Source organism: Cyrtonyx montezumae, unplaced genomic scaffold (genome assembly GCF_038088225.1).
Source record: "Cyrtonyx montezumae isolate F1298 unplaced genomic scaffold, pur_monq_1.0 scaffold_12, whole genome shotgun sequence".
Taxonomy (NCBI): Eukaryota; Metazoa; Chordata; class Aves; order Galliformes; family Odontophoridae; genus Cyrtonyx; species Cyrtonyx montezumae.
The window spans coordinates 12,321,266-12,349,246 of NW_027071848.1; the positions used below are offsets into that span (position 1 = coordinate 12,321,266).

Below are 27,981 nucleotides of genomic sequence, written 5' to 3' on the forward strand. Positions count from 1 at the left end.
GCTCAGAGGGAAAGATAAAAACTGCTCTCTTGTCATGAGACATAGTTTTTTTTCCCTTTCAGATTGGCCCAGCAGCAGGGCTCCCTAGCTGTCTCGCGTTCACTGTTATCGTAAGATTTTCGAGCACTCTCTCTCTTTCCCATTTTTTATATTGTATTATGTTATGTTATTTTACATTCCAATATTTTTTTAGTAAATTAGCTTTCCTCCTCGCTGCTGCTGTTTCATTTTTAGGCCCATCTCCATTTTCCTTGTTCCCTTTTCCCCGTCTCCTTAGCTGGGGCATGGGTTCTTGGGTCCCCCAGACCAATCATCATGGAATCGGGCTAAACCAGCCCATAGATCATTGACAAGTCCATCAGTTTGTCCTGCACTTCATCCATTTACTTCTTCTCTGCTAGGAAACAGCTAATGTTGACATAATGGCAAGCTGACAACAAACTGTCAAAACTGTCATGCATATTAAAAAGAAAAAATATGTTTAAAATATGATAAAATATATTTGGTTGTGTTTTAAGTACTCCATTCTTAAACAAGGCATGGCATTTAACTATCAAAATCTGCTGCTTCCTTGAAAGCATCTCTTGAAAATAATCTGACAACATATGCAGTAGCTTCTAGGACCATGGTTTTGACATGCCAAAATTCTGCCATATCTTCCCACCATCCCGAAACTGAGGCTGTATGAAAGTTTCACAAGAAAAAGTTGCACACAGAAGCTGGACATTCAGTCTTAAACTGCAAAAAAATCCTATTTCTGGGAAAAAAAAAAAAAAAAAAAAAAAAAAGGTATATAAGGGAAGGATTTAAATTTAGCATAAACCATCAGCTCTGGTCTAGACTGTAATTTGCTGTGTATATTACCCAAGTTCAACTGCAACTTTTAATGTTTTGTGACAGGACTTTAGTTTTAATATAGAGTGGTAACAGCCCTCCAAGGATGGGTCCCCATCCTGCCTCCCTACATTCCTCTTGTAACATTCTTGCCTGTATCTTGGGGTTTCATTTTCCTAGCTGCTTCTTTGTTACCTTTAACTTCTTTTCTTTGTCAATTACATTTTTGCCTGGCACAGAATTAGTTGTATGTTTAAAATCTAGTCTATGTACTAAATGGAATTTGGAATTAAATGCTCTCAAATTTTCACTACATGAGATTTCAAATACTGGATCCTTTTCTTCTCCCCTGCGCAGTTCCATCTAAGGTCAATACCAATATTTTATGAGTTATGCAAAAGAATTTGTCCTACCTTTCACGAGTATTCCTAACAAAAAGCAGCATTTACAGCATTCTTCTGTTTCTTATTCAATTTAGAATATGGATCATGCAGTGATTCACCTATAAAGTTGCAAAGGAATGACAGAAAGGAAAATACAAGTATTTTTGTACTTAGTGCTTCATACTTACAGTATTTTAGTACTTAGCTAAATCATTGACTCCTAAATATATAAATAAGTATGACAAATATTTATATAAAAATTAAATATTTATGTAATTTTTGTTATATTGCAAGGTTTTTGCCCAGCACATTTAGAATAAATTACTGAATATTCAGGTGAGAACATTTTTTTTTCTTTTAAACAGAAATGAAAAATACTTTCAAAATTTCTTATGATCTAATTAAAAAAAAAAAAAAAAGATGGAAAAAATAAAGATAGCCTGTTGTCATAGTATATTTAAGTACAAAGTCTTTTCTGAGCTTTTTACTGTAAATGTTTTGGATAATAAGACCTCTGAGCACATTACTGATATAAATACAAACATTTATTTCTAGCAGGGAGCCTACAAATTTTATCTACGTTCTCTATCATAGAGTGTATTTTACAGGCCTTTCTCATATTTCCTGATAGTTGTCTTGGAATCAGAATAACCTTTTTAATCTTAAAAATGAATTACCAATAGACTCTCGCTGAAAGAGGACTTGTTTATTTAAACTACCATGGAGATGAAAGTGAATATTAACATTTTCAGACAGAGATAAAACCTTTAAGAAGTATCTACCAAGTAATTACAACCTTTTTGCTTGCATAAAATGCATTCTTTGCTAAGCCACGAAGGTTTTTTCACTATTTCATTCAGTGGTACACGGGGAAAGACGCCATCATAAATAAAATATTGAACACAAGTAAAACTGATATGTTCTCGAATATTTTTCAATAAACAGATGGTTCGATGTTTGCTTTATTAAATTAAAGAAAAATCTCTTCATTGTGGCTGTCATGAACGCCTCTGGGAGATGCTCACAACATGTTCCAGAGTAGCTCCAGCCCAGGGGAGCCTGGCCTCAGGGCAGACATCTCCACAGAGGAAGACTCAATAATACAACCAGAATCTGATGTGGTTAAGGAATTACATAGAGCTTTATAGCTGCAGCTTGGTCTGCTGAAGACTCTTGAGCATCCCCAGTGAAGGAGCTATATGTGGAGTCTTCCCTCTTCCTTGCTGCTACCAAAGAAAATGCCCTCCAGTGTTAGTCATAGCCCACTGACCTTTCTGGAATAATGTCTCAGCTTTCAAGTTAAAAAGACTGGACATCGTGCATTAAGCAGGCTGGAAAAAAAATCTGTCTTGTATCTCTTGAGTAAAATAAGATAGTTGTGATAATTTACAGCATTTAAGGTGTTCTGTTATCAATTAGTATCTTGTCAGCTGCATTGAAAAAGGCAGTGAGTGAGATCAGAGGCCAAAGAATATAGAAAATATTACTGGGCATTTTTGTTTTTTTTCACAGCATTTTTTCAGCAATAAGCCTGAAGTCAGCAGTTTATAAGGACACTCAAGATGCATTTAAGAGCACTGTATTCATAGATGATTATCATCTACAGTATTTTCGACAATAGATACTAATATAAAAGCACAGCAGTGAGAATCTCAAAGTTTGGATAGAGGGCAGCTGAAATCAGATCTTATTTGCTATTTTATTTTCATTAGACGTTATTTACTGTATTCAACTTAAATTTTACAGTCTAAAATTGCAGGCATATGCTCTTGGACTTATGAAGTATTACATATCTGTTGAGTATGACTGGATTCTCAATTTTCATTGCTCTCATGTACAGGAAGTCTCTCTTTTTTTTATTTTATTTTATTCTCCACTTGAAGTTTTTGCAGCCAGTTCACAGATGCTCTGCAGCTTTTTTTTGTTATTGTTTTATGAAATGCTAAACCACTGAAGTGTGCAATTAAAGCTTCGCACTCTGATGAATGCTGTTTGTACCACACTGCACAGAGGGAGAGTGTATCGCTGCCAGTGCTTTTTCTGGGTAACAATTAAGCAGGTACCAAATTATACCTTTTTTTTTTCTCTCTTTATTCACAGAGATGTCCTAAACTGCAATAGTTAAGAAATGTCAAGTTTTATTACATGTTCTTTCCACTCTTCTTTTTTTCATTAGCTATTTTCATTTAGCCAGTCAGAAAAACTCCCTCATTTTCATTAAGATTTGGGATGTCACCGGAGTGCACTTTTCAGTGAACAAACACCTGTTCAGGGGAAGGAAAATACCCAGCTCTAAAATGAACAAAATCCTTAAGGTTGTTTACTTTCAGAATGGTCAGTGCAAGTGCCATTGGATAATGAAATGTCACAGGCACTTAACTTTTATGGAGCAGTTTCTGACTGGCCACTGTGTTCATTTTCAAACATTAATACCAAGGTCAGTTAAAACTAACCAAAGTCCAGATCAACATATGTTTAATAGCAGAAACTTGCCAGGATTTTATTACAATTTTCTGTCCTGGCTTGTTTTCAGACAAACCATTCACAGCTTTTAATGTCTGTATTCTTTCACCTGTTATCTTTGTGATTATACCTTGCCTATTTCTGCGTTTCCCACTAAATGTCAGTTTCTACAGCTGAAATTTAATTTGAATTGTTAAATATATTCGTTCAACCAGAGCTTTGAACATGAGTTTATGATTACTTCTTGGAATATAGCTTGCCTCAGTGGGATGTAATAAATTAGTCTAATCATATAGTGAGTACTTCATCCTGTGTTTGTTCCTGCTAGGAGCTGAAATTGTCTCTGTAATTGTATGCAAATCCCTTCCTCAGAATAATCAAAGGAAACCTATGTGAAGCTGTCCAACCTCTGTAAGAGAAGTGTAAAAGTAACCTAACTTTTAATTCTACTTAAATGAAAAGTTGTGCCTTCATATGTAAGTTAATAAAATGGAAGAACTTAGAAGGCGTGTTTGTGGTGGGCATAGCTCTCTTCTTCTGTTAGCTGTACTTATTTCCATCACAAAAGTTCCACAACCTGCAGTCTAATAAAGTGCCTGAGAATAAAACATATCTTTCAGAAAGTCACTCAGGCATCAAAGGGCAGAGAATCTGAAGCAACTTCTGAATAATGGCTTATGGTTAAAAATCTTCTTCACTGTTAATAGTTTGCATTTTATTCTCAATAGCGATATTTCTTATGCACATATCCAACTAGTTAAAAGTAGCTTAATGTATTAAAAAGAATGAAACATCTTAGCCTGAGTAAACTGCCTCCATGGTCAATAGAGAGAAAAGGAAAATTTCTTCTTCCCTGAGGATACGTGTGGTAGACGTTAAGATGTTTTGTTAATTGCCTTCAGAAGAGGCCTGTTTTCCCCCTACTGCTGGCTGAAGGAGGCCAGAGTAACTGGCATAAGCTTAGTAATGTAACTGTTAGGTGGGAGAAATCCTTCTCTAAGTCTCTTACTCCAAGGCATGTTTTAAATATTGGCCTCAAATCATTCTGATTTGTTTCTCTGAACTCTGTCCAATATTTTACCATTATTTTTTATATTCTGGACTTACAAAAGAGGTTTAGTCATGTAGAAGTAGCCCAGTGTTCAGTGTGAAAATCATATCATTCTTGCCTTCCTCTTCCCCGTGTCTCCCTCAAAGTTGCTAGACGTTTCCTTAGCTATCTGATGTCATCAAACAGCTCAGATCTGTGTATCTATAACTGTAAAGCAAGAGTTGCAAAGACATTCAAATTAGGGAATATTATTAAGTGCATTTTGCCTCATTGTTTCTTTTAAAAGGAGAGAGTGAAGGCAGAAGGAGCAGAACCAAACCTCTCTCTGTTCATTTCCATGTAAGATTTTTTTCTTTTGGGAGAAGTCGGATACTACACTATTTTCATAAGTTCATAAGTTCATAAGTTCATAAGGTTGGAAAGGACCTATAAGATCATCTAGTCCAACCATCCTCCTATCACTATCTCTACCCAACTACTAAATTAAATCCTTTAGCACCTCATCTAAACTGTGAATATTTCTTAGTGTGAATATTTATTGTTTCAGTCCAAGACTTGCATTTTTCTTCTAACTCTGTAATTACATAAATTCTGGTTTAGTGTTCAAAGTTTTATGGTAAGAATTTGCTACAATTTTAGAAATTTTCTTCACTGCTATTTGTAAACTTCAGAGGAGCTTAACACTTCTTACCTAATTCAATTCTAGCTGAACCCTTTGGTATAGGTCAAGGAAAGAAAATATAAAATGCTTATAGTACACATGATAGTGCTTGGCATGCATTTGTAACTATGCTCAGGTGTGTTCATCTCTTTGTATATAGTCTTAAGAAAGGTTATTGGTCTTGGTGTTACAGTTTTACTTCAAAGTCATTTAGTGAAGTGGGAATGATAATGGCATCTGGAAGCTAGGAGAGCATGAGACCAGCTGTCAGAGTGTCTTCAGAACCAGGATTTTTCTGCAGTTTCTCTCAACTTTTCCCTCATCTTTATAGCTTGGTATTTTGATGAAAAACCTTTACAGTGTATTTCATATGGAAGGTGAACAGTGAAATGCAAAGAAGGGGAACATTTTGGCTGCAGAGTGGGTTTAGCACAAATGGGACTTGACATTGCCTGAACTTTTGATCATGAATTTCCACGTACAGTAACCAGGCCACCTCCCATGTACTTGCTGAAAGCATGTAACCTGCATGCTGTTGTTTCTCTTAAGACTTTTCTGGAAAAAAGTTTGTGGTTTAAATATGTTAACACCATTTCTTAAGTCCTCCTCAGGAAAAGAAAATTATTACATCAGCTGAAGTTATACATGCACTGCTCTCTGCAACACTGAGAGAGAGAAAGGAAGTCTGACCACAGACAACTGATAGAGCTTGTTTTAGAGGTGTTTACAGTACCAAGAAGTTATTCAAGGTCATAGATATTAGGGAACCAAGACGCATAAACTCAGGTCATAACGGTAAATTCCTTTATCATCATATATTCTGAAATCTGTGAAGCAAACAACAGTAGAGACAATGGCTAAGTGGGATCCATTGTTTCCATAGTTTCATTTCAGCTCTATCTGTAAAATTATCCTGATCACTGACAGTAATGATGACATAGTTCCTAACCTACATCATGACATAATGTATGTATAGAACATATGTAATATAACAGATATAACTGAAACTACATAGAATTTGGAAAGCTAAATAAACGCTGACCTGGATTTATTGAGAGCAAGTCATGCTGTATCAAGCACATTTCCTTCTTTTACAAAGTAGAAAATTTTATATAACTTAAAAAATAAATATGTGTCTCATTCTATTAGGAATTTTTACAGTTTAAATTATTTTTTTATAAATAAGATAAGGAAATTTTGTGTCAATTAAATTTCCAGAACATGACTAAACAATCATCACACTTGGACTCAGAAAAATGTGAATGAGGTTCACTGTCAAATAAGGGTCTATTAGGTGGTGGCTTCAGTTTTTTGCAGTCTGTTAATGGCTTAGAAGAAAAAATATTGAAAATATTTATTTAATTTTCAGATAATAAAAAAGTGTAAGGACTGTGTCTACTTAGGAATGTGTGTTCAAAATATATAGAATTTGCAGCACTGCACTTCAAGAAAGATATGGATCAATTGCAGAATATCCCGAGGAGATAAAATAGCCAGAATCTAGACTAAAGTATGTTCCACAAGAAAAACCTGAAAATCATATTTCAGCAAGAGAAGAGCAGGCATGAAAGGAATGAAACAGCTGTCTTCAGTTATGTGAAGAATTGCTTTAAAGAAGGGAACAAACCATTTTCCACATCTACTGGGATAGGACAGAAATGAGTGGCTTTAAATTGTGCCAGGGGAGATTTAAGTTTGACTTTAGGAAACATCTCCTAGAGATAAGGATAATTAAGCAATGAATATATTACCTAGGAAGCTACAGAATCCTCTTTAGAGGTTTTTAAGGACAAACAAAGATACCTGTCTAGACTGATTTAAATATAATTTATCTGTCTTTGGGGATGGAGGGATAGAGAGGAATAGATGGGATTGTTTCTCGAGCTCTCTGTCTTATTTTCCAATCTTTCTGTCAGTTCAGTGAATTAGATCTGAAAACGACTCAGAACACACTTCTAGTTGTAGCTTTCACTCTGGCATCTGACTTAAGCAGTTTGTACGTTCTTTATGTTGAGTGATCTGGCTGCAGCTTAAATGTGGAGAAGGTCAATCATGTGATGAGTAATCATGTGTCAAAGTTTGTATACCTGAGCTTATATATCTCAGCTCAGGAAGCTGCATACTGAGCAAAAATATATAAAAACAATAAAACAAAATCATGTGTTAATAAGAAGATTTCAACTGTAATGAGGAAAAACTAAAATACAATTGAATGTGGGTGTTTGTAGTTACTGGATGAACACATTCAGTACAATCATGCATCATTCATACTGTATATTATTTGTATGGGTTTCATCAATTTTGTGTCAGGATTAATCTTGCTAAGGTTTGGCTGTATAAATGGCAGGTGTTTTCAAGAGCCTCATGTCCGGACTCCTTTTCTGTAGAAACAGAAAAGCACATCTGAGATAAATATCTAACACCAAAAAAAAAGGTTTTTTTTAGGGGAGATCCATCTCTGCTGTGGAAACCTGAATGATTAACTTAGACACCTTCTTTATAGACAGCTAGTTTTAAGTGACAGGAATCCAATCCTGATGGTCAAGTATATTGGCTTATCCATACCAAATGATTTGCTCATTTGTTCTCCACTTCTGCTGCTTGTCGAATTTATAACAAATACATTTCTTTCACTGATCCTCATATGAATTCCATCAGACTGAAGTCACTTTCATAAAATACCTCCAGCATCAAAGCATCTGTTGCTGTAGGGATCATAGATAATTTTTGGAACATAATACGTTCCTGCTGAAGTTACCTGGATCAGAAAAAAAATATATTTGCAATTCATTAATGTGCAGTATGTCATGTCTGTTTTGAAAAAGATCTGTGTTATGCAGAGCTATCTTCTACTCCTTGGGCCATAACAGAAATGCACTGTGTATGTTGTTCCTAAGTGCATTACACTGCTAACTCGTGTCAGTCACTGTTGTCAGATCGCCTGGCAGAGAAAAGAGCAGTAGTAATACATAAACAATGTGCCCTGTGCATCATAGAAAATTAATACTAAGTTATTTTCTGTCCCATAATACCACACCATGATTTATTACTGGAGTGCTGTTCTTCAGAGAAAGCGGACACTTTGCTAGATGCCTCCTGGCAAACCCATCAGCAACAACTGCATCCACTTAAAGGGACAGTGGAAAAGGTTTCCCAGAATTAAAAGGTTTCTGGAAGATGAAAGTTATTGGAATTCTAATTATAATTCGTAACTGATCACTGAAATATTTCTGGTGAAAGCAAACAAGCAAGAAGGCAAAAGAAAAGGAGACAGAAAAGGAAATGAGCCAACCACGTGCCTGCTGGCAGGAAAAAAAATCAAGAAATGTTTATCTAATAGCTTCAGTTTATTCTGAACACACTGAGAAGATTTAGATATCAGATTTTCCTTTTCATTTAAATGGAAATAAAATGAAGTCACTGACTACTGAAATAAAATTAAATGGGGGCAAGCCTATCTAGTGCAGAAGAAGACAAATAAAAACACCTGAAGGACCATTGAACTCCTAAAATTGAAAAATCATGACTTATGATTTCAGCTTCATGGAGGGAAGGGGCAGGAAGGGTAAATAGACTGACAGTGGCAGTGCAGTACTGGCAAGGAGAAAGTCTGGGCTCCCAAATTCATGCACTTATAATGTGCTTTACACACTTTGTTCTCCAGCAAGTATCTGTGATTGTCTTTGAAGAATTACTGATCTCTCATTAAACAGACATATGACCAGGTCCAAACCTGGCATTAATCTATGGCTGATGTGTTTTGCAGTGGAAATCATGCCTATGCAATGAGGAACGGGAGAAGTAGGGTTAAAAACATATGAGGTTTTGTTGTAAGGTACTTAGCTGTAGTGTAGTTCCTAGTAAGAAAATTGGGGGGGTTAAGCATTTTCTGGTGTGATTTTACAAGAAAAGAGAAAAACAACACTTTGTGTTTCTTTTTGTTTTTCAACAGGACAATTATTGGGTACCCATTTGGAGAACAGTAGTAGAATGTCAGATTACTACAATTCCATCTCACTATAAAACAGAAGTAAATAGGCTGAGAGAGCTGGGGCTCTTCAGCCTGGAGAAGAGGTTTGGGGAGACCTGAGTGTGGCCTTTCAGTACCTGAAGTGGGGCTGTAAGAAAGAAGGGGACAGACACTTCAGCAAGGTCTGATGTGACAGGACAAGGGGAAATTATTCCAAATTTCAAGAGAGGAGATTTACATTGAACATAAGGAACTTTGCAATAAAGGATGGTGAGGCACTGGCACAGGATACCCAGAGATGTGGAGGGAGCCCTGTGCCTGGAGACATTGAAGGTCAGGTTGGATGGGGCTCTGATCAACCTGATGGAGCTGCTGATGGTTCTGCTCTTTAAAGACTTTTCCTGTCCCAGGCTTGATTCCAGGGTAGTGAAGTGGAGCTGCTATTACTGGACATTGAGCAGTTGTCAATAGTGTCTGCATTTGATCAGTGACCCACAAAAGCAGTTGGCAAATTTCTCATCTGAGTTCATTAAAGGAAAATTCCATAGGATGACAGCTCCATGAAAAAAGGAGAAACCATTCTTGCATATAACATCTTTGCGTTTCAGAAAGACTTCTACTATGTTTCCAGACTATTTCAGTTATGCTTTTTCTTATTCAGAGATTTCCTAATTTAAATAATCAAACTGCTGGAAGGACAGGTATTCTGTTGATAAAGACCTCCAACCTTCAACCAGTTATGTTTGGATCCAGTAATTTGCATTTTCTCCTAACGATTTATCTGGATTTAAAGGTTGAATTAGTTGATGAGGAAAGGTTATTATATATGTCTGACTACTTCTTTTTCTTTTGTTTCTTGGCGTAGACCTAAGCATTTTTTTTTAATAATTGTTCAATGAAAAATAAAAAAGACTGTAGCTCAGCTGACAGGAGTTAGCTTTTTTTTTTTAGTTTGCTTTTGTGAAAGCAGTAATATTCCACAATACATGGGATGAAATTTAAACATATCACTGAATATCCAGAAAATGAATCACTTATCTGTCTGTGACATGTTTAACTGAGGATAAACAGCAGATAACTAGAAAACAAATGCTTCTCAGATCATGGCTGTGAGATTCATGCCTGCTGTCTTTACTTGGGCAAACACAACTCAGAAGTCTAAGAATTTTGTCTAAGCAGATGTTTCTGCATTGGTAGTATTATCCTGAGTTAGTGTCAGTTGTTGTTTGTTGTTTTTTTTTTGCCATATAAAATATTTGCAGCATTACATAAAACTCTTTTCACTTGGCTGTAGTCAGTTAATTTGACAAATAGTGATTTTCCTCTGCATATGTAATTTTGATTCCAGCTGACCCTGTGATTGCCTTTATTCATTCTACACGTGCTCCACCCTTGTCAGGCTGTTTTATTAAAATTTCTTCCTGTACACTGAGTATATTACAGTGCCATGACTTACCTGTGCAGGAATCTCACAGATCTCATGGAGATGTGTGCTGTATCCAGTTACTACAGATTGCCTGTTTTATGCTATATGGGAAAGAGATACTAACATGAAAATCCTTGTCTGAGTGCCAGCTACTGATGAGAAGCAGTAGAAGCTTGAAGTGCCTAAATGGAGGTAGTTGCTAATGAAATATGGCAAGTCAAACCTTGATCCAAGGTAGAAGAAAAGCTTTTCTATGTGTTTGTCTGATATTTGTCATGCTTTAAACTGGGATAAACTCCCAGTTTGATCAAAACACATCTCAGTAAAGTTGTCAAAATGAATTAAGAGGGGAATGAGGCGATGTCAGTTGCTCTTTCAAGCACCATTCATTCAGAATCAAAGAAAATGTTAATTTGTGTCAGGAAGCTGAATTACGTAAATGTTGACTGCCTTTGTAGCAAAGACCAAGTCAAAGCTACAGTGTAAATGAAGCAGGAACCCCTATAACACTGGAGTAGTTTTAATGTACATCTATATATGGAAATGAATAGGAAATTTGGTGAGAAATACAATGTTTGGGAAATAATCGCATCATGATTTGCAGAGATAATTGCAGACAAAAAGGAGATTGAATATAGCAACAGGAAGAGCAGACTAATTATGTAGCAATTAACAGGAAAGCTGTATGGTTCTTCGAAAAAAATAGCCGTCACAAGGTTAAAAATATATGCTGAGCACAGAAGTGCTTTAACAATCAGTGTATCAAGTATTTGAATGTATTTCCTAAGGTAAAACACTGTTTCAAAACTTGAATGTCTCATTTATAAGATAAAATATATTACACAATTTATGAATTCATTACTGATGTTTGATTTTTTTTCTTAAATGTATAATATGAATTGGAGAAAAAAAAAAATAAAACACAATCATTTCTAAGTGTGGACAGGGAGTAAAATAACAAGAAAATGTGGATTAAGTTAGTGCTTCAAGGACTGCAATTCTCAGAGGAGCCAGAAAGGAAATAACTGCTCCTAGATTTGCCATACAATTAGTGTTGTATGTCCCAAAATCTTTATAGTCTGATAAAAATGAGTGTCTGATTTTATTTTACTGGATAGCAAGCCTGGTTTTTGGTGGTTCTGTAGGTCTTCTAGCAACTGCACACTCACAATACTCTTTCTGAAATGTAACTTACAAGATCCCTCTTGCAATCAATGGAAATCTCAAGGCAGTACCTTTCATAGGGAGCCTGACATGCAGTGATGCTTCCAAGTGCATTGCAAACACAGCTGGGGATCCCTGTGCTTGAGCATGGGACTCTCCTGTGGAAGAGAGAAAGAAGGCACCATGTATAACCACATCATCATATGAGAGTTTGAAAAGGTGAAATCTTTTGAAACTAGTGGGAAAAGCCCAATAGAAAGATCAGATTATTTGTGTTTTGATTCTGGACAAAGTCACTTTCTTTGAATTGGATAATTTCTATCAGCATGTCAACAAACATACCTGCCCTTGTTTTTCTTAAACATTAACTCTGGATCTGAGGTGTGCAACCTTCATTGCTTTATACAAATTCCCCATTTACTCTAGATAAAAGTTGGGTAATACATGCTTCCAGCTTCAGGAAATGTTTGGACAAGTCAGGGCAAGATGTGCAAGCTGTCCTGTGTAGGCACAAGCTCCTCTCCTGCCTCTGTGCTGCACATCCCCAGTGAGAAAAATTAGAATTGGGATTGATGTGGCTGGAGGTTGTGGGCAGGGAGCCTGCCCTGGGGGTTCAGGCAGAGACCTGGGTGCGGATGCTGCCTTCAAAGTTGACAGTGGGGGCATCAAATAGTAATGACAAAGAGCAATAATCCTGCCAGTAGTAATAATTAATGCCTCTGTGGTGCCCTTCATTCGTTGACCTTTATTCACTCTGCATACATTGATTAAAGCTATATAGGATCTCTGAAATAGATCAGTGTGATTTTTATTCGCACATCTTCACTGGCATAAATATAGAAGTTATTCTGAAAGTAATGCCTCATTATTTATTTCCATGGACACTGTAACAGATACAAAGAGCACAATAATGCTGTTTGATAGAGCAAATTCTCACCTGCACTACATTATTTTATCAACACAGTCACCGCCAATAGCTTTGCATTTTCACCAGCGATGTACAAGAGCCTGCATGCTGCACTCATAACAATCTGCACCAGTGGGGGTGCCCCACTGTCCGTATCACCACTGCTGAAGCTCACCCTCCCCACCTCACCATGCTCAGAGCCACTGATTCTTCTTCACAAACATTCAGCAAGAGCTGATGAATGCCAATGGGTACTGTTTTTTCTGCATGGAGGAATTCAGTTACACACCTTTCTGCTCCTAAGTATAAAAGCAGAGGCAGTAAATTCGTATTGAGAAGCATCAGAAGTTGCTTGGCTTAAGTGTTTTCAAAAACAGTGCACACCCACAGCAAACAACAGAGCATCTCAGTGACAATACACTGCTTTTTTTAGTGTACAAGTCTTTCTGGTGAATGAGTGGAGCTGGATATTTTCTTTGTTGTATCACAAGAAATTTCTGGATATAGGTTTGTATGAAATCGATCTGGGAAACTGAATGGTTGACACGATGAATTCACATGTATAAATCACATGTGGATCATCCAGAATACTGGGAATCATTGCAAGAGTTCTGATTATAGCAACTGTAATTTTCATTAATTACATAATGTCTGCCAGTCATGGCTAATAACATAGGTAGGGACACAGACTCTGTGCAGGAGCCAATGTTAAGAACAATTCCTGTTTAATGAAAAAAAAAAATCAGAAACAAAAAAACAATTATTGTGTTACTAGTGTGTTTGCATTGTATCCTTTTCTTTTAGGTTATTCAATACTTCAAGCTATTATGGAAAAAGCAGGACAAAATAGCTGGCAAGTCAGTGCCATCTGTGTGGAGAATTTCAATGATGCCAGCTACAGGCGGCTTTTAGAAGACCTGGACCGAAGACAAGAAAAGAAATTTGTAATAGACTGTGAAATAGAGAGGCTGCAGAATCTCTTAGAACAGGTAACACTCCTTTTAATGTCGCTGTAAGCACATTACTGAAATTCCAAATGAGATAACACTGTGCATTGCTTTTTGTTTATTTTCTCAGTGGAAATGAGTCCCCCTGCTCTTCCTTTCGGTTTTTCTTCATGGGCTGGCATCTGTAGGTCCACATGACTGCTCTATTTGCCTTACTATAAAATCCTTATCACAACAGCCAGTCCCTAAGCACTGAGCCCCTTTCCCAGCACAGGGCTCTGGGCAGCACTTCCCTAACCTGATCTGTCCCATTCTGGGGCCATTGAGCTGGTAGAGCAGCACAGTGCTGTTGAAATACCATGATGCCCTTCTTTTGTATCTTCAGGGGGAAAAACTCACCTTGTTTGAGGAAAAATAAAATAAAGCTTATTTGAATCCTGTATTACTTGCAATTCACAAGACCATGTATTTCTATCTATAAAGTGTTTTCCATTTATTATTGTTGATATTTAAGCTGATAGCTTTATTACCTTAGCACGGTGTTGATGAACATGGGGAACAGTAGGATAAAGGTGCTGCTGAACTGGGAAGGAAGGCCAGGTTCTTCCACAAGTTATTCACAGAAAGCTGCTGTTATGTTAAAAAAAAAAACACTGTTCCAGACAAACATCTTGCACTGAGCAGTACCTGTACCAGTGTATAGATCTGACTCCACACGATGCTTGAATGAGGCCTTAAGTACTGGAAAAGAATAAAATAATTTCTTGAAAGGAGCTTATTATTATTATTATTATTAAGAGAAGGAAGAGTAATCTAGGTTCACCTATTCACTCCTCAGTGATCCCACAGTTGGGGTGCAGGGTTCGGTGCCTGCTGGCAATGCAAGACCTGCAAGGCGTGATTGCCATCTGCTGGCGGCGGGGCCTGCACAATGCTGCTCGCCCTGGGTCCTGATGCATCCACTGCTGAAGTCAAAGAAATAAAAAATGCCATTTGTGATACAGAAGTGCATAAAATAATCCTCACTGACATATATGCATCCCATTTTCTTTTAAAGGCAGAAAATAAAGAGAGAAACTGAGAATTAATAGCATGGCTGATTTAGAAAGGACTTTTTCTATTACTGTTGCCAAGAAAAAAATAGATGATGCTGTATTGCTATGATATTCATTTATTTGTTTTTTGTATCAGTGATGCCATAATATTTTAACACATGCTTTCTATAGTTGCGATGAAACTCTCTTCAGGTTCAACCTGTGTTGTAGTAAAACAGAATACCCATTTGAGGGTCTTCTAAAATATCTTTAGAAAAATACATACCCCCTCAGCTTTATGTGTGTGTGGATTTATATGCAAGTAACTTCTTTCACACAGCGTGCAAACATAAATTAGGGAAAGAATGCTCTGTTACCAGGGGTCCTTAATACACCCACCATCCTACATAGGTGTATGCAATGAGCATGCACTCAGTTGCATAGTCAACGAAGTCATTTGGTACACAATCAGAATTCACTGATCTTAGACATAGATTTTATTTCATTCCTGGAGATAAGATATATATATATATATTTTTTTTTTCTGATTTTGGCATCTGCATAATCAGTTCTTTTTGAGAATAATCTGTGATCTTTGTTCAGATCATTCAGGACTGGACTGGATATTGATTTTAATGGAACTAGGTTTTGACCTTCTCTGACTTCAGAGATGGTCTGGATTTTACCCACGTAAAATAGGCACTTAGTGCATATATGACACCGTAAAAAAGCAGTGCTTGTCCTCAACAGGGTGAGTCAGACTTTGTGAGCCTGGCTAATGCCTCGGCAGGGTAAGCCTGAAAGCTGATGCACTCTTCTTTCCATTAACTGTGGTGAGAGAGTCAAGGGTAGGAGCTACACCCAGCTTACAGTGTTCCTGTATCTTAGCCAGTCATACGAACACATTTAGGAAGTCATTCATTTGACTGCTGTCTAATTCAGATGGGATTAATTTTACCTAAGTGAATCAGCTATTCTGAATTCATGCTGGTGAATTCTCAAAACTAAGTTTAAAATCTTTGTACTGTTATGTGGGCTTTCAAAGTTCTCAGTAGTGACCACTGACGCATTTACACTAGACCTAATTATATTGAATGTTACTTCTGAATATTTCTGCAGTTTATTCAGGACATGGATTCTCTTCTTCTGCTCTGCAGAAAAGGACCTCAGTGTCCTGGTGTCCTGGTGTCCTGGTGTCCTGGTGAACAACAGGTTGGCCATAAGCCAGCAGTGTGCCCTTGTGGCCAAGACAGCCTGTGGTATTCTGGGATGTATTAGAACTGGAGTGGTCCTTCCCCTCTACTCTGCCTTGATGAGGACACATCCAGAGTACTGTGTCCAGTTCTCCAGTTCTGAGCTCTTCAGTTCAAGATGGAAAGGGAGCTATCAGAGTCAAGCAGAGTAGCACAAAGCTGTTTGGGGCCTGGAGCATCTTCCTATGCGGAAAGGTTGAGAGTCCTGGGGCTTTTCAGCCTTGAGAAGGGAAGATCGAAGTGGGATCTTATCGATTCTTATAAAGGGCAGGAGTCAAGAGGATGGAGCTGGGTTCTTTTCAACTGTGCCCAGGGACAGAACAAGTGGCAATCAACACAGACTGGAATATAGGAAGTTCCGTAAGACATGAGGAAAAGCTTTACAGTGAGCAGGGCACTGGAACAGGTTGCCCACAAAGGCTGTGGAGTCTCCTTCTCTGTAGATATTCAAAACCCACCTGAATGCTTTCCTGTGTAACCTAACTGTAGGGAGCCTGCTTTAGCAGGAGAATCTGCCACAAAATAGAAAATGCAAAATAAGATCAGTTTTTACAATAATCAGTCTCTGTCTTTTTCAGTCTGTATGAGGACTTTAATAACCTGAAGCAGACAGGTTTGGTGACTTTACAAATGGGCTGAAAGTTGGAATGCTCTTCTCTACATACACAGAGGAATTCATTAAGCTTCAGTGACTCTAATTAGATCAACTTTTTTTCTTCCTGGTTCTTTTGAAATTGAGAATGTAAGTTGCAACTATACTGTAATACTTTGCAATGTACAAGTAAATATTCTGAAGAACATTTAGGAAAAGTAATTAAATCTCAGTAATTAGATGGTATCTCTAACTATTTTTCCCTTAAATATCTGCTAATGGAGAGAAAGAAACTGGCCTGTGGGCTTGCAATTTTAGTTTCAAGTGAATGCCCACATCTATAAACATTCACACTTCTCATGCTGTGGACCTCAAACAGTGAAGTCTTGGAAGCATTTTCACTGTGTCCAGAGACTGAGTGTGTGGAGTGCTTTCTTGCCTGTATCTGGTGCCCACTTATCCAACTTGGAATCTCCTACTCACTTTCCTCTCCCACCTGCAACTTTAATCTTAACATTTTCCTTTTTTTTTTCTTTTTTCATATTTTCCTTTCCTTTCCTTTTTCCTTTCCTTTCCTTTCCTTTCCTTTCCTTTCCTTTCCTTTCCTTTCCTTTCCTTTCCTTCTTTCCTTTCCTTTCCTTTCCTTTCCTTTCCTTTCCTTTCCTTTCCTTTCCTTTCCTTTCCTTTCCTTTCCTTTCCTTTCCTTTCCTTTCCTTTCCTTCCTTTCCTTCCTTTCCTTTCCTTTCCTTTCCTTTCCTTTCCTTTCCTTTCCTTTCCTTTCCTTTCCTTTCCTTTCCTTTCCTTTCCTTTCCTTTCCTTCCTTTCCTTTCCTTTCCTTTCCTTTCCCTTTCCTTTCCTTTCCTTTCCTTTCCCTTTCCCTTCCTTTCCCTTTCCTTTCCCTTTCCCTTTCCCTTTCCCTTTCCCTTTCCCTTTCCCTTTCCCTTTCCCTTTCCCTTTCCCTTTCCCTTTCCCTTTCCCTTTCCCTTTCCCTTTCCCCTTTCCCTTTCCCCTTTCCCCTTTCCCCTTTCCCCTTTCTCATTTATTTTCTCCTTTCCATGTTCCTTGGCTTATGCAGAAGCCGTATCCACACTCTGTATTTTGACTTCTGCCTTCATGGAAAATTTCTCTCCTGGAACACAACAGTGTATCTGAAATCCAGAATTTGTGCACAAGCTAGCATGTACATTTTCAGCGTATAGTCTTCCTTTCAAATTTGTATGTATTTGTAGTGAGTCTGATATTTTGGACAAGGGCCAAACTTGTAAACCTTTTAGGGATAAAGTATGGAGAGACGGAGTTTCATTGTCAAATTTTCATTCTAGAAAAGGAGCAGTGTTAAATTCAGAAGATGAATTCAGACTGTCCTTGAGGCCTTATGTCTGATTTACTAGGTTTGACCACAAAGAAGGTTTCAGTTTTCCCTCCTGTGGCTTTGCCAAGGCACACCATTATGGTTTTCACATTAAAGCTACGTTTCTCTTCTTTAATCATGCTCCCCCACACAGGACTACATATTAACTGGTTGATAGTAGAGATATTTGAGGTTGATAGAACATTTTACTTGGTTTTTGTATGAGTGCCAGTTGGCATGGCTCAGCTCAAAGCATTGTTTAAGCACTGAAAAAAGGCATCACCTTGAACAAGGTCATAATTGCTTTGATTTGTTGATTTGATTCATCAGTGACAGGCAGTGTCTTCAGCCCATCTGAGTCAATACATGTCCACCTACACAAAACAATGTGCTGTAACTAGCACACCTCATGTCCCTGAAAGCCCAGGTTATGAAAGACCAAACAGAAACATGAATTCCTTTGCCATAAGTTTTCCTTCGCTTGCCCATTTCTATTCTGCTAACAGACAATGGAAAAGACTACCCAAATGGTAAGGAAAACTGCCAGTTTCTCAATCATCTTATTCTTCCTATAGTACAAGCCCCAGACACAAGTCTGCCACTGCTATTCACCCCAAAATCATGAGTCTCAGAGCTATGCAGGAACATGGAAAGCAATCACTTGACAGTCTGCTACATGTCAGATTTCTTCAAAACTTCAATTTTGAAGAAGGCACATCTACATTTAGCAGTCGCAGAGGACTTTTTATGCTTGTTGGATTTTTTTTCTAAAACCTTGTAAATAACCTCTCTAAAGCTAATGATGTGTTTCCCTTATTTACTTACCTGGCCCTTTTTTTCATTTGTTCTGACACAGCCAAAATAAAAATATGCCACATTTTTCATTAAACAATTAAAGTTACGATAGTCTCTGTTTGTATTGCATAAATCACTGGAAAGGGAGAAGAAGTCCCATTTCACTGTGTTCATGAAATTAAAGATAGATTTTATTCTTAGGTTTCCAGTTCACCAGGACAAAATAGTAAAAAGGAACTAAACCAAAGATCTAGAAAGATAAAATATTCGTAGTTTTGTATAACAGGTATAGCATATATAGAGAGACACTTCCCTCAGGAAGTGTCAATCTGCCTGGGGGTAGCAGGTCCCTGCAGAGGGATCTGGACAGGCTGGATCACTGGGCTGAAGCCAATGGGATGAGGTTGAACAAGTCCATGTTATGGGTCCTGCACTTTGGTCACAACAGCCCCAGGCAATGCTACAGGCCTGGGGAAGAGTGACTGGAAGACAGGGCAGAGGAAATGGACCTTGGGGTGTTGGTCGATGCTCAGCAGAAAAGAACCAGCAGTGTGCTCACGTGGCCAAGAAGGCCAATGGCATCCTGGCCTCTGTTAGAAATGGAGTTGCCAGCAGGAGCATGAAGTAATTGTCCCACTGTATTCAGCACTGGTGAGGTCACACCTTGAGTACTGTGTTCAGCTTGGGGCCCCTCACTGCAAGAAAAACATTGAGGCCCTGGAGCATGTCTAGAGAAGGGCAATGAAGCTGAGAAGGGTCTGGAGCACAGGACTTAATGAGGAATGGCTGAGGGAGCTGGGATTGTTCAGTCTGGAGAAGAGGAGGTTCAGGTGAGATAACTACCTGAAGGGATGTAGTGAGCTGAGGGTTGACCTCTTCTCTTGTGGAACTACTGATAGGACTACAGGGAATGGCTTCAAGTTGTGCTAGAAGAGATTCATTCTGGACCTTGGGACATGCTGGATTTCTAAAAGAGCGGTCAGGAGCTGGAATGGACTGCCCAGGGTGCAGGCACCAACCTGGGAGGTATTCAATGAACATTTAGACATGGTATTCACGAACAGGATTTAGTGAGAGCTATTGGTGATAGCTCATTGGTGATGGTTGGACTGGATGATCTTTGCAGGTCTTTTCCAACCTTGGTAATTCTGTGATTCTGTTATAGATGAAGACATTTCTAGAGATTAGTATTCTTCTGTCAAGGACCTCAATGTCCTTGTTTGTCAGCAACCCTTTCTACTGTGAGCCACAAAACATTCAACAAGTGATCTTTAAAGAGAACAAAAATACTCTTTTTGAATCAAAGGATGAAAACACTAAGGGAGATGAAAAACTCTCTGCTTGTGCATCACTTCTTTCCAAGTAGTGTTTCTATAGTGCTTCCTGAAATTAGCACACACAACTTTCTGCTTAAGATGTAACTGATATTTTAAAAACATACAACTAATCCACCAGTACCAGAGGAAGCAGTGCAACAGCTGAACAGTCAAGGCCCAACTAATCACACTTGTCATGGGGAATTTTTCCTTTTTACTTCTGTACATTTTATTTTTCATCCCACATTGTAAGTTAGTGTGTTTGCATTTCTGGCTTTTTCACTCAAAATCAGAAGTCAGGTCATCTTTAGAATAAAAGCTGAAATCAAAAAATTCAAAATATAAAATTTTATAAATTTTATAAAATCAAAAAATTAGAAAATCATAACTTCATTTCTATTATATATTTACTGATTTTCTATTTTATACAAGCAGAACACACATTTCAAAACAAATATGCCTGCGAAAGAAATCTGTTTTTATTTATTACTCAGAAAGGTCAAATGAAGATAATACGATATAGTTATTCCAGCTGAATTAAAAAAAATCCAAGTCAGGCTTAGTTGTTCATTTGTTTAATGTTTATTGTTATATCATTTTTTTCTGATTAGTATTTATTAATTTTAATTGTTAATTTGTATCTTTGCAAACCCAAAATAGGAGAATGAAGCCATTTCGAGTTGTTAGAACAGTAAGAATTAAGAACTGATTCCATTTGGATTTTGTGAGTTTTATTTTACTCTTAGGCTAGTACTGGCACAAGTACTATAAAAACCTTCCTTCCAAATATGTACCAAACAAGAAAGAAATAGCATTTTCTATAGCTAACCAGGAAATATTTGCAAACTGACTAACCAGATAGTGCCCGTGTGCTGGCTGGTGAGCCATCAGGTAGGAGTCTTAAGTGCCTGGTTGCCCCTTTATCCCTTTGGTGGCAAAATCAGATGGATCTCTGTTAGTATTAATAAGCACTATACAGACTAATTGTCTTGGAGGTCTTAGATGATGCCCTAAAAACATAATCTTCCTATAAAATATAGCTGTGTGTTAAAAAGATATTGTACTGGAATATAGATAGACAGACCCACAGACAGATCAGCAGTAGAAATATAATTTATGCAAAAAGCAGAGCTATGGATACATAGTAAAATGCACACATTTAAGAACATGCACGAAGATGTACTCCAAGATATACTTAGATTTAGTTAGCAGGATTAATATACCTTTAACAAATACATGTCATAGATTTCTTTTGTTATTTCTTCATTTACTAACTTCCAAGCTAGAGTGAAGTGTAATAAAGTGATGAACTGTGAAAAGATTTGGAGAACAACAGAAAATCATTTTGAAGTTTTGAGTGAAAATGTGTTATTTGTTGAACCATGGTATTTGTTCTTTTTACTTCTTCAGACACTAATAATATGTATCACTGGAGACACATATTGTCATTTGGTCAGCCATAGCTGATCGCAGTGCTATGACTTAGTTTGTGTAGTGTTCAAAAATGTGCCTACATGTACAATGAGTTCAGTGCTCCAAATGGATTTTAAAATTAAATAAAAAATTTTAAGAATTATTTAAATGGCAGATAATAATTTGTTAACTATAACTATTTCAACTTACTTCCATTGCTTTTTGTTGTTAATTAAATTTAACAAACCATATAATGAAACTATCAAAAACATGAACACTGAAGTTGAAAGTTAATGGTTATGGTCTCTTATTTATTTTTCTGACAGACTTCTTGCTGGCAGCACATATGAAACACCAGAGAGTAAATAAGTTACAAGGAACAAGACTGGAGTCTCACGGTCAAGTTTTATTTTTAGGCAGATACAGATCTGTTTTTGAAATTCAGACTGTGAAATACTTATGCTAACAGGCCCTCTACAAACAGACATAGAATAGCAGAATGGATTGGAACAGACCTCTAAAAGTCATCTGGACCAAACCCTTCTCAAGGGGGCGAGCTTGGATTAATTACTCAGGCCCCACGCAAGTTTTGAACAATGCCAGGGATGGAAATCTTGAAGCCTGCTTATGCCTTATTCCATCATTTGACTTTCTGAGGGTAAAAAAATAAAAGTTAATTAAAATAGACATCTTTTATCTAGTTAAATTTCCAGTAATGCTTCTTATCCTGTTGTTATGCATATCCACAATGAGTTAGGTACCCTCTTCCCTACACCATTCCATCTGATATTAATGCATGCTCATAAGAGTCCCCTGTCTCCAGGATGAACAGCCCCAGCTCTCTTAGCCTCTCCTCTTCCATCAGGTTGTCCAAGACCTCAGACTCCTCAGCCCTTTGCCAGTCCCTCTCCAGTATGTCCATGTCTCTTGCACTGGGGAACCCAGCACTGGGCACAGCACTGCAAATGTTTCTCGCAGGGGCTGAGCAGAAGCGAAGGATCATCTCTCTCAACCTGCTACCAGTGCAGCCCAAGAGGCTGATAGTTTTCTTTGCTGTGATAATACATGACTGGCTCATAGAAACATATCACAGAATTATAGAATGGCTTGGGTAGGAAGGGACCTTAAAACCCTTTCAGTTCTAACCTCCCTGCCATGGGCAGGGCTGCCACTCACCAAAACAGGCCGCCCAGGACCTCATCCATTCTGTCCTTGAACACCTCCAGGGATGAGACATCCACTGCTTCTCTGGGCAGTCTATGCCCGTGCCTCTCCACACCCAGAGTAAAGAATTTCCCTGTCACATCAAACTCATCCTTCAAAATCTCCTTTCTCCCATGTCCTGTCAGTATCAGATCATGTAAAAAGTTGGTCTCCATCTTGTTTATAAGCACTCTTCAAATACTTGAAAAGCTGCAATGAAGTCCCTCCAGAGCCTTCTATCAGAATGCCCAGTAAAGCTTATCCCTAGCATGTGTGTGGGGTATGTGTTCTGCTCTCATTGCTGAGTCAGAAGAAGGGTCTGGACAAAACGTAGGGCAGTAATCTCCACAGATAACCTCATTTGCTACTTGTTCCTCTGCACAGAGATAAAGATACCTATGGGTAGGTGAACTATGTATCACCACTAAATCTTGCAAACCCATATTATGCTTGAATTATCAAGATCTAGAAGGAATACCAGGATGATCAGATCAACCTCTGTGCTACTGCAAGTGACTGTATCTACAACGTTCTTCGCAAAGAGGGCACGTTTCTACATAATTTTGGGTTCTCATTTACTGCTACTCAGTGCTCTGCTACAGTCTCTGTAATTTCTCACAGATTTCTTGAGTAGATTTTAAATATAAGTTGAATTTAACCATGTCTGCATGATGACCTTAAAGCAAAGCATGGCCAAGTAAAGGCAGAAGTACATGCTGACTATGAGTGCACTTGTTTAGGACTTCTGTGTCTACTCCTTTCCAGAAGAGTGTATTGTTACTCAGAGCTTCTGTGTCTGTACATACATTTGCATACAAAAACATATGCACATAGCCATGTGAAGAATTTGATTTGGGAAAAAAAAAAATCTGGAAGAACAGCAGTGAATTTGCTTTCTTTTCTTATGTCTGTAGCAACTCTGTCCTCTCCTAGTATCTCCATCTCACAAAGTTCAAACCTCAGCATTCCATGTGTTAAAAGTCTTACAAGGTGTCTGCTGCAAGCAGCAGCATCTTCTGAATTTTGCATTGCAACTCAGTTTTGCTGTCAGAGGTACTCAGTCTGGCTCCTGCACTGTTTGGCAACCTGATCCCAGTCTTTTTCTCCTTCCCAACCCTACCACAAATTGCTAAATGGGATATTTCCCAGTAGATTTCTCAGCTCTGTCAGCACTCTGCAACAGCAAGATGAAGAGCCTCTGCTTGTCTGGGCTGTATTCGCCTTTAAACACAGAGGAGAAAACTGCTGTGCATCAGCTGGCATGTATTTAATGCTTCAGTGTACACAGCTGAATTTATACATAATCATAAAAAGAATGTTCATTGTATTTTGTAATACTAAAAATTAAACACAGGTATAAAGTTGTCACGTAGGAAAGTACTAGTACTGTTAATCTTATCTTGTAAAAATTACAAGCCAATAAAGTCTAATTAATAGCACGTAACATATGTATTATCAAGCATGGCAGGGAAGTAGCTCCATGGTGTCTTGGACTGCGTTCATAACTGTCTGAATAACTCTGTTTTTCAATGTATTCTTTTCCATCTCTGATATTCAGCTTCCCCAGCCAGAAATACCATGTTAGTGTTAGCACTCCAAACCAAATCTGTCTGATGGGTAAGATGGAGAAGACTGTCATTGGAACGATTGATTATTATTGTTACTGGCAAAATGAAAGTAAATAAATGTGTGAGTGGTGAAAAATACAGCAACTGACTTATTCCACTCCTTCTTGTTCTGATTGAAATATTTTGCCACTGGCATGCTAAACCTGAAAAAGCAGTGTTTGATTGCTGAAGCTTTCTAAATTGATAAAGATGTAGTTTTTGCTGTTTCAAAAAATATGCTGTTTCTTAGCTTAATTTTCAGTGTGTCTGCTAATTGAAACTGGCAACTGACATTTTTACAAGTGATATTTTGATCAATTAATCAAGAATAATAAATTGAAGCAAATACATACGAAGAAACAGAAATTAATCAAAATCATGAATTCATCAGAACGTGAGCTGAATCATTCCTCTACAATTTCCTCTGATTGAAGTATACACGCATAGAGATTCACTAGCTCAATACATACAACTGTTCATCAAGAGATTTTCATTATATATAAATATATGTTTAATTGCACAATGAAGATTTCTTTATCCCTTGAAAGTGCTGTGAACTTGCCTGGCCTCTCCTTGTCTCCACATTTCCTGTTCATCCTTTTGACTTGGATGAACAAAATGTAGGATTAGTTCTTCTCAGAGAGGAACACAGAAGCAGATCATCAGCCAAAGAATTTGTTGCATGCATTGCACACTAATTGGGTCATAAGCAGCATCATTGGACTTAGGATGCTTCAGGGCCATAGTAGCAGCACTCTGAGTATCTTTTTTTTTTTTTCCAAAGGTTTGGAGAGACCCATAATGTGCCTTTTCCTCATCACTCTTGTCCCTCTGTATTTGTTTGCTTTTCCCCTAGAGGTCTATAGAGTTGCTTCTAACACTGATGTCAATGTAACCTGATAGCTCTTTGAGGCGGCCAGCAGCCAGCACTGCTACCAGCGTCTTCCTCACCCTGCAGTCCGCAGGGGCTGCCTGCATACGTGCATTTCCTGTAGAGCAGCTGGGATTTTGCACTCAGTAATAGACCCACACCACAGAGTAATACAAATACATTTTGTCGCTACACCACAAACTGATGAAGTTTGTACCCAAGAAATAGCTCATTTCGTGAACAAATAGGCAGTAGAAGACAACAGATGAATAGAAATGGTTTGTGAGATTCAGAAAGTGACCTTCTCACACTCTTCCTGTCTGTCCCTTGCTGCCCATCCCTGGCTGTGTCTCTGGTGTTCAGACACCCAGCCAGATCTGCACCCGCTGCACAATGCGGGAAGAAACACATAAATTGTAGAAATACACTTCTGCTTTGTTCAGTGCCTTCTTGTACACTGTACCCTCTGTGGTGATTTTAGGCTTTTAACTGTCCACCATCTCCCCTGCTATAGTGCCCTTTTGAGAGCAATAACTTTTAAAATTAAGCGTGTTTTTCAATGGCATTTTTACAGCTTTGTAAAAGATTGATCCTTGTATCAGATATTGTATAAAATCCCATTTCAGTTGTGGTTTATATCATCACTGTTTCTGCTGCAGTATTTCAGGTCAAGTCTCAATCTTCTATCTTTAACAAGTCCCTAGACTTTTTATATTGTGTTAGACAGACTTCTTTTTATTGCATGTATTCTTTTTCTTAAGGAACCGGATTGTGAGACAATTCCAAAGAGGAGAACCTTTTTTAAAGTCCCACTGGTAATGAACAGCTATCACCCTTTGAAGAGATTTAACTGAAAAGAAATTCTTTCCACACTACCTTTACTGACCTTCCTCTGTTGGAAAACATAATGAGAGCTATTTCATGCTATGGAAGTTAAGCATTCTTTTAAAATGGGTTTTATGAAATATCCATTTCTGTGGCAGTGAAGGGCAGAGACTGACTTGAGTCCTGATTCTCTGCTCAGACACTGATGTAAGTCTGTAAATGGCTTTATCAAAGTTTGTGAACATACCAGACCTGGAGGAAATAAAAACAACTAAGAGAGAGAGAGAGAATAAAAGCAGACACTTAGACCTCTTATTCTTTTTGATAATGGAATAGTCCTGAATTTCCTAGACCAGACTATTGTTCAGATTAATACAAAGAATAGCATTGCCTGATAAAGTCAGAAAATTCCAAGTTCTGTATAAAGCCTAAGTTTCATTCAGATATCTCTGGCTCTGCCTTTACCACACTTCAAAGTCAACAGTATAATTCTAGTTACTGTGATTATCACTTGACATTACTGACATCAGAATAAGGCATACTAGATCAACAAGTAAAAGTTCTCACAGCATACTGTTCTTACAAACAAATGCATTTAATAATGTGAATCATTTTCAATAGAGTCTAATACTGTTTTATATTTTTTTCTAAATAACTTCTTCTTTTGTGGACTTAAAGACACACATACAAAATGATCTTTGAAAAAAAGTTGGGTTAGATTCTTAAATAGCACTGATGGCTGATGTCCTTAGTATTTCATTTTCTTTGATTCTCTGTTGCCACATTTACTGAAACAAAATATTCACTAATAGTGTGAGTACTAGTTAATACATCAAGTGACTTTTGTTGTCTTTCATACTAATGATAATTTGGGGAGCAAATTGTGCTTCTTTATTCATTTTTCTTCTTAAGTGTTGCTTATTTAATAATTTCTTCAGTTGTACATACAAGTTTTTTAAAAGAGCTCTAACCCTCAGTGCTACACACCTTGCTCACTGGATTACAGCATGCACATGCCCCAGATCACCCTGCCCAATACTTTCTTTCCAAAATCTCCCTGGAGGAAGCTGAGGTCACCTTGAACTCACACCATAATGAAAGCTAGTGTTAATATGTGTGTGTGTGCTGTTAAGGAGAAGTCAGAGTGTGAGCACTGAACAAAAATAAGTATTTAAAGATTGAAGTGAGGAAGAAGTATATGAAGAACAGGGATGGAGGGCAGGGATGGATCTGGCCCCTGGTGCTCTGATTGCCAGCACCAGTTTGTTTTTTAACTGAAGAAACCTAAGGCTGTGTACAGGGTCCTACCTTACATGCCATGCCAGCAGTTTTGTAATGTGTGGTTATTATGGGACTGGCAAAGCCCTTCGCTGGTGCCTGGCCCTCCCAGGCTCTGTGCTGGGTTGGGTTCAGGTAAGGCTATCACAGGAGGCTTTGACATCCCACTCTCTTCAGAGAGTCTATTTTGAAATGAAGATGTACCCAACCTCACACCACAAATGTGCCTGCCACTTGCCCCACAGATGCTGAGGGCTTCTGTAGGAGAGCAGGGCCCACAGGCACAGGCAGCATCTTAATTTGCCTCAGGAATGTTTTTTTTTTTTTGGAGTGAATCTCCTGAGTGTGGCCATTTGTTTTGTGCTTTGTTTCACATCATTTCCTGTGGCCTCTAAATACATTCATTTCTTCTGAGTGATGCCAAATGAGCAGATGTGCCTTAGATGTGCACCAGCTCCCGTTGTGAGTTCTGTCCTGAGAGCAGGTTAGAGACAATCAAGAGTAAACCCCTGAACCACGCTTGGAATGCTTATCAGCTCCCTAGCACAAACTGTTTACACCCTATCCTATAGAGTTTGCTGCTTTCTGTCATGGATATGATAGATGGCACAACTCTGTACTTTCTATGCATTGTTAC

At 38.0% G+C, this 27,981-nt stretch overlaps 1 protein-coding gene across 5 annotated transcripts in view; it reads left to right on the forward strand.

Moving 5' to 3' along the window:
- GRIA4 (glutamate ionotropic receptor AMPA type subunit 4) overlaps positions 1-27,981 on the forward strand; it is a 226,125-nt gene that overhangs the window by 118,968 nt on the left and 79,176 nt on the right. For all 5 annotated transcript variants that reach the window (XM_065730040.1, XM_065730039.1, XM_065730042.1 and 2 more), the window contains exon 4: positions 13,664-13,848. In XM_065730040.1, the coding sequence (XP_065586112.1) occupies positions 13,664-13,848 (185 nt within the window). The remainder of the gene's footprint in view (positions 1-13,663; positions 13,849-27,981) is intronic.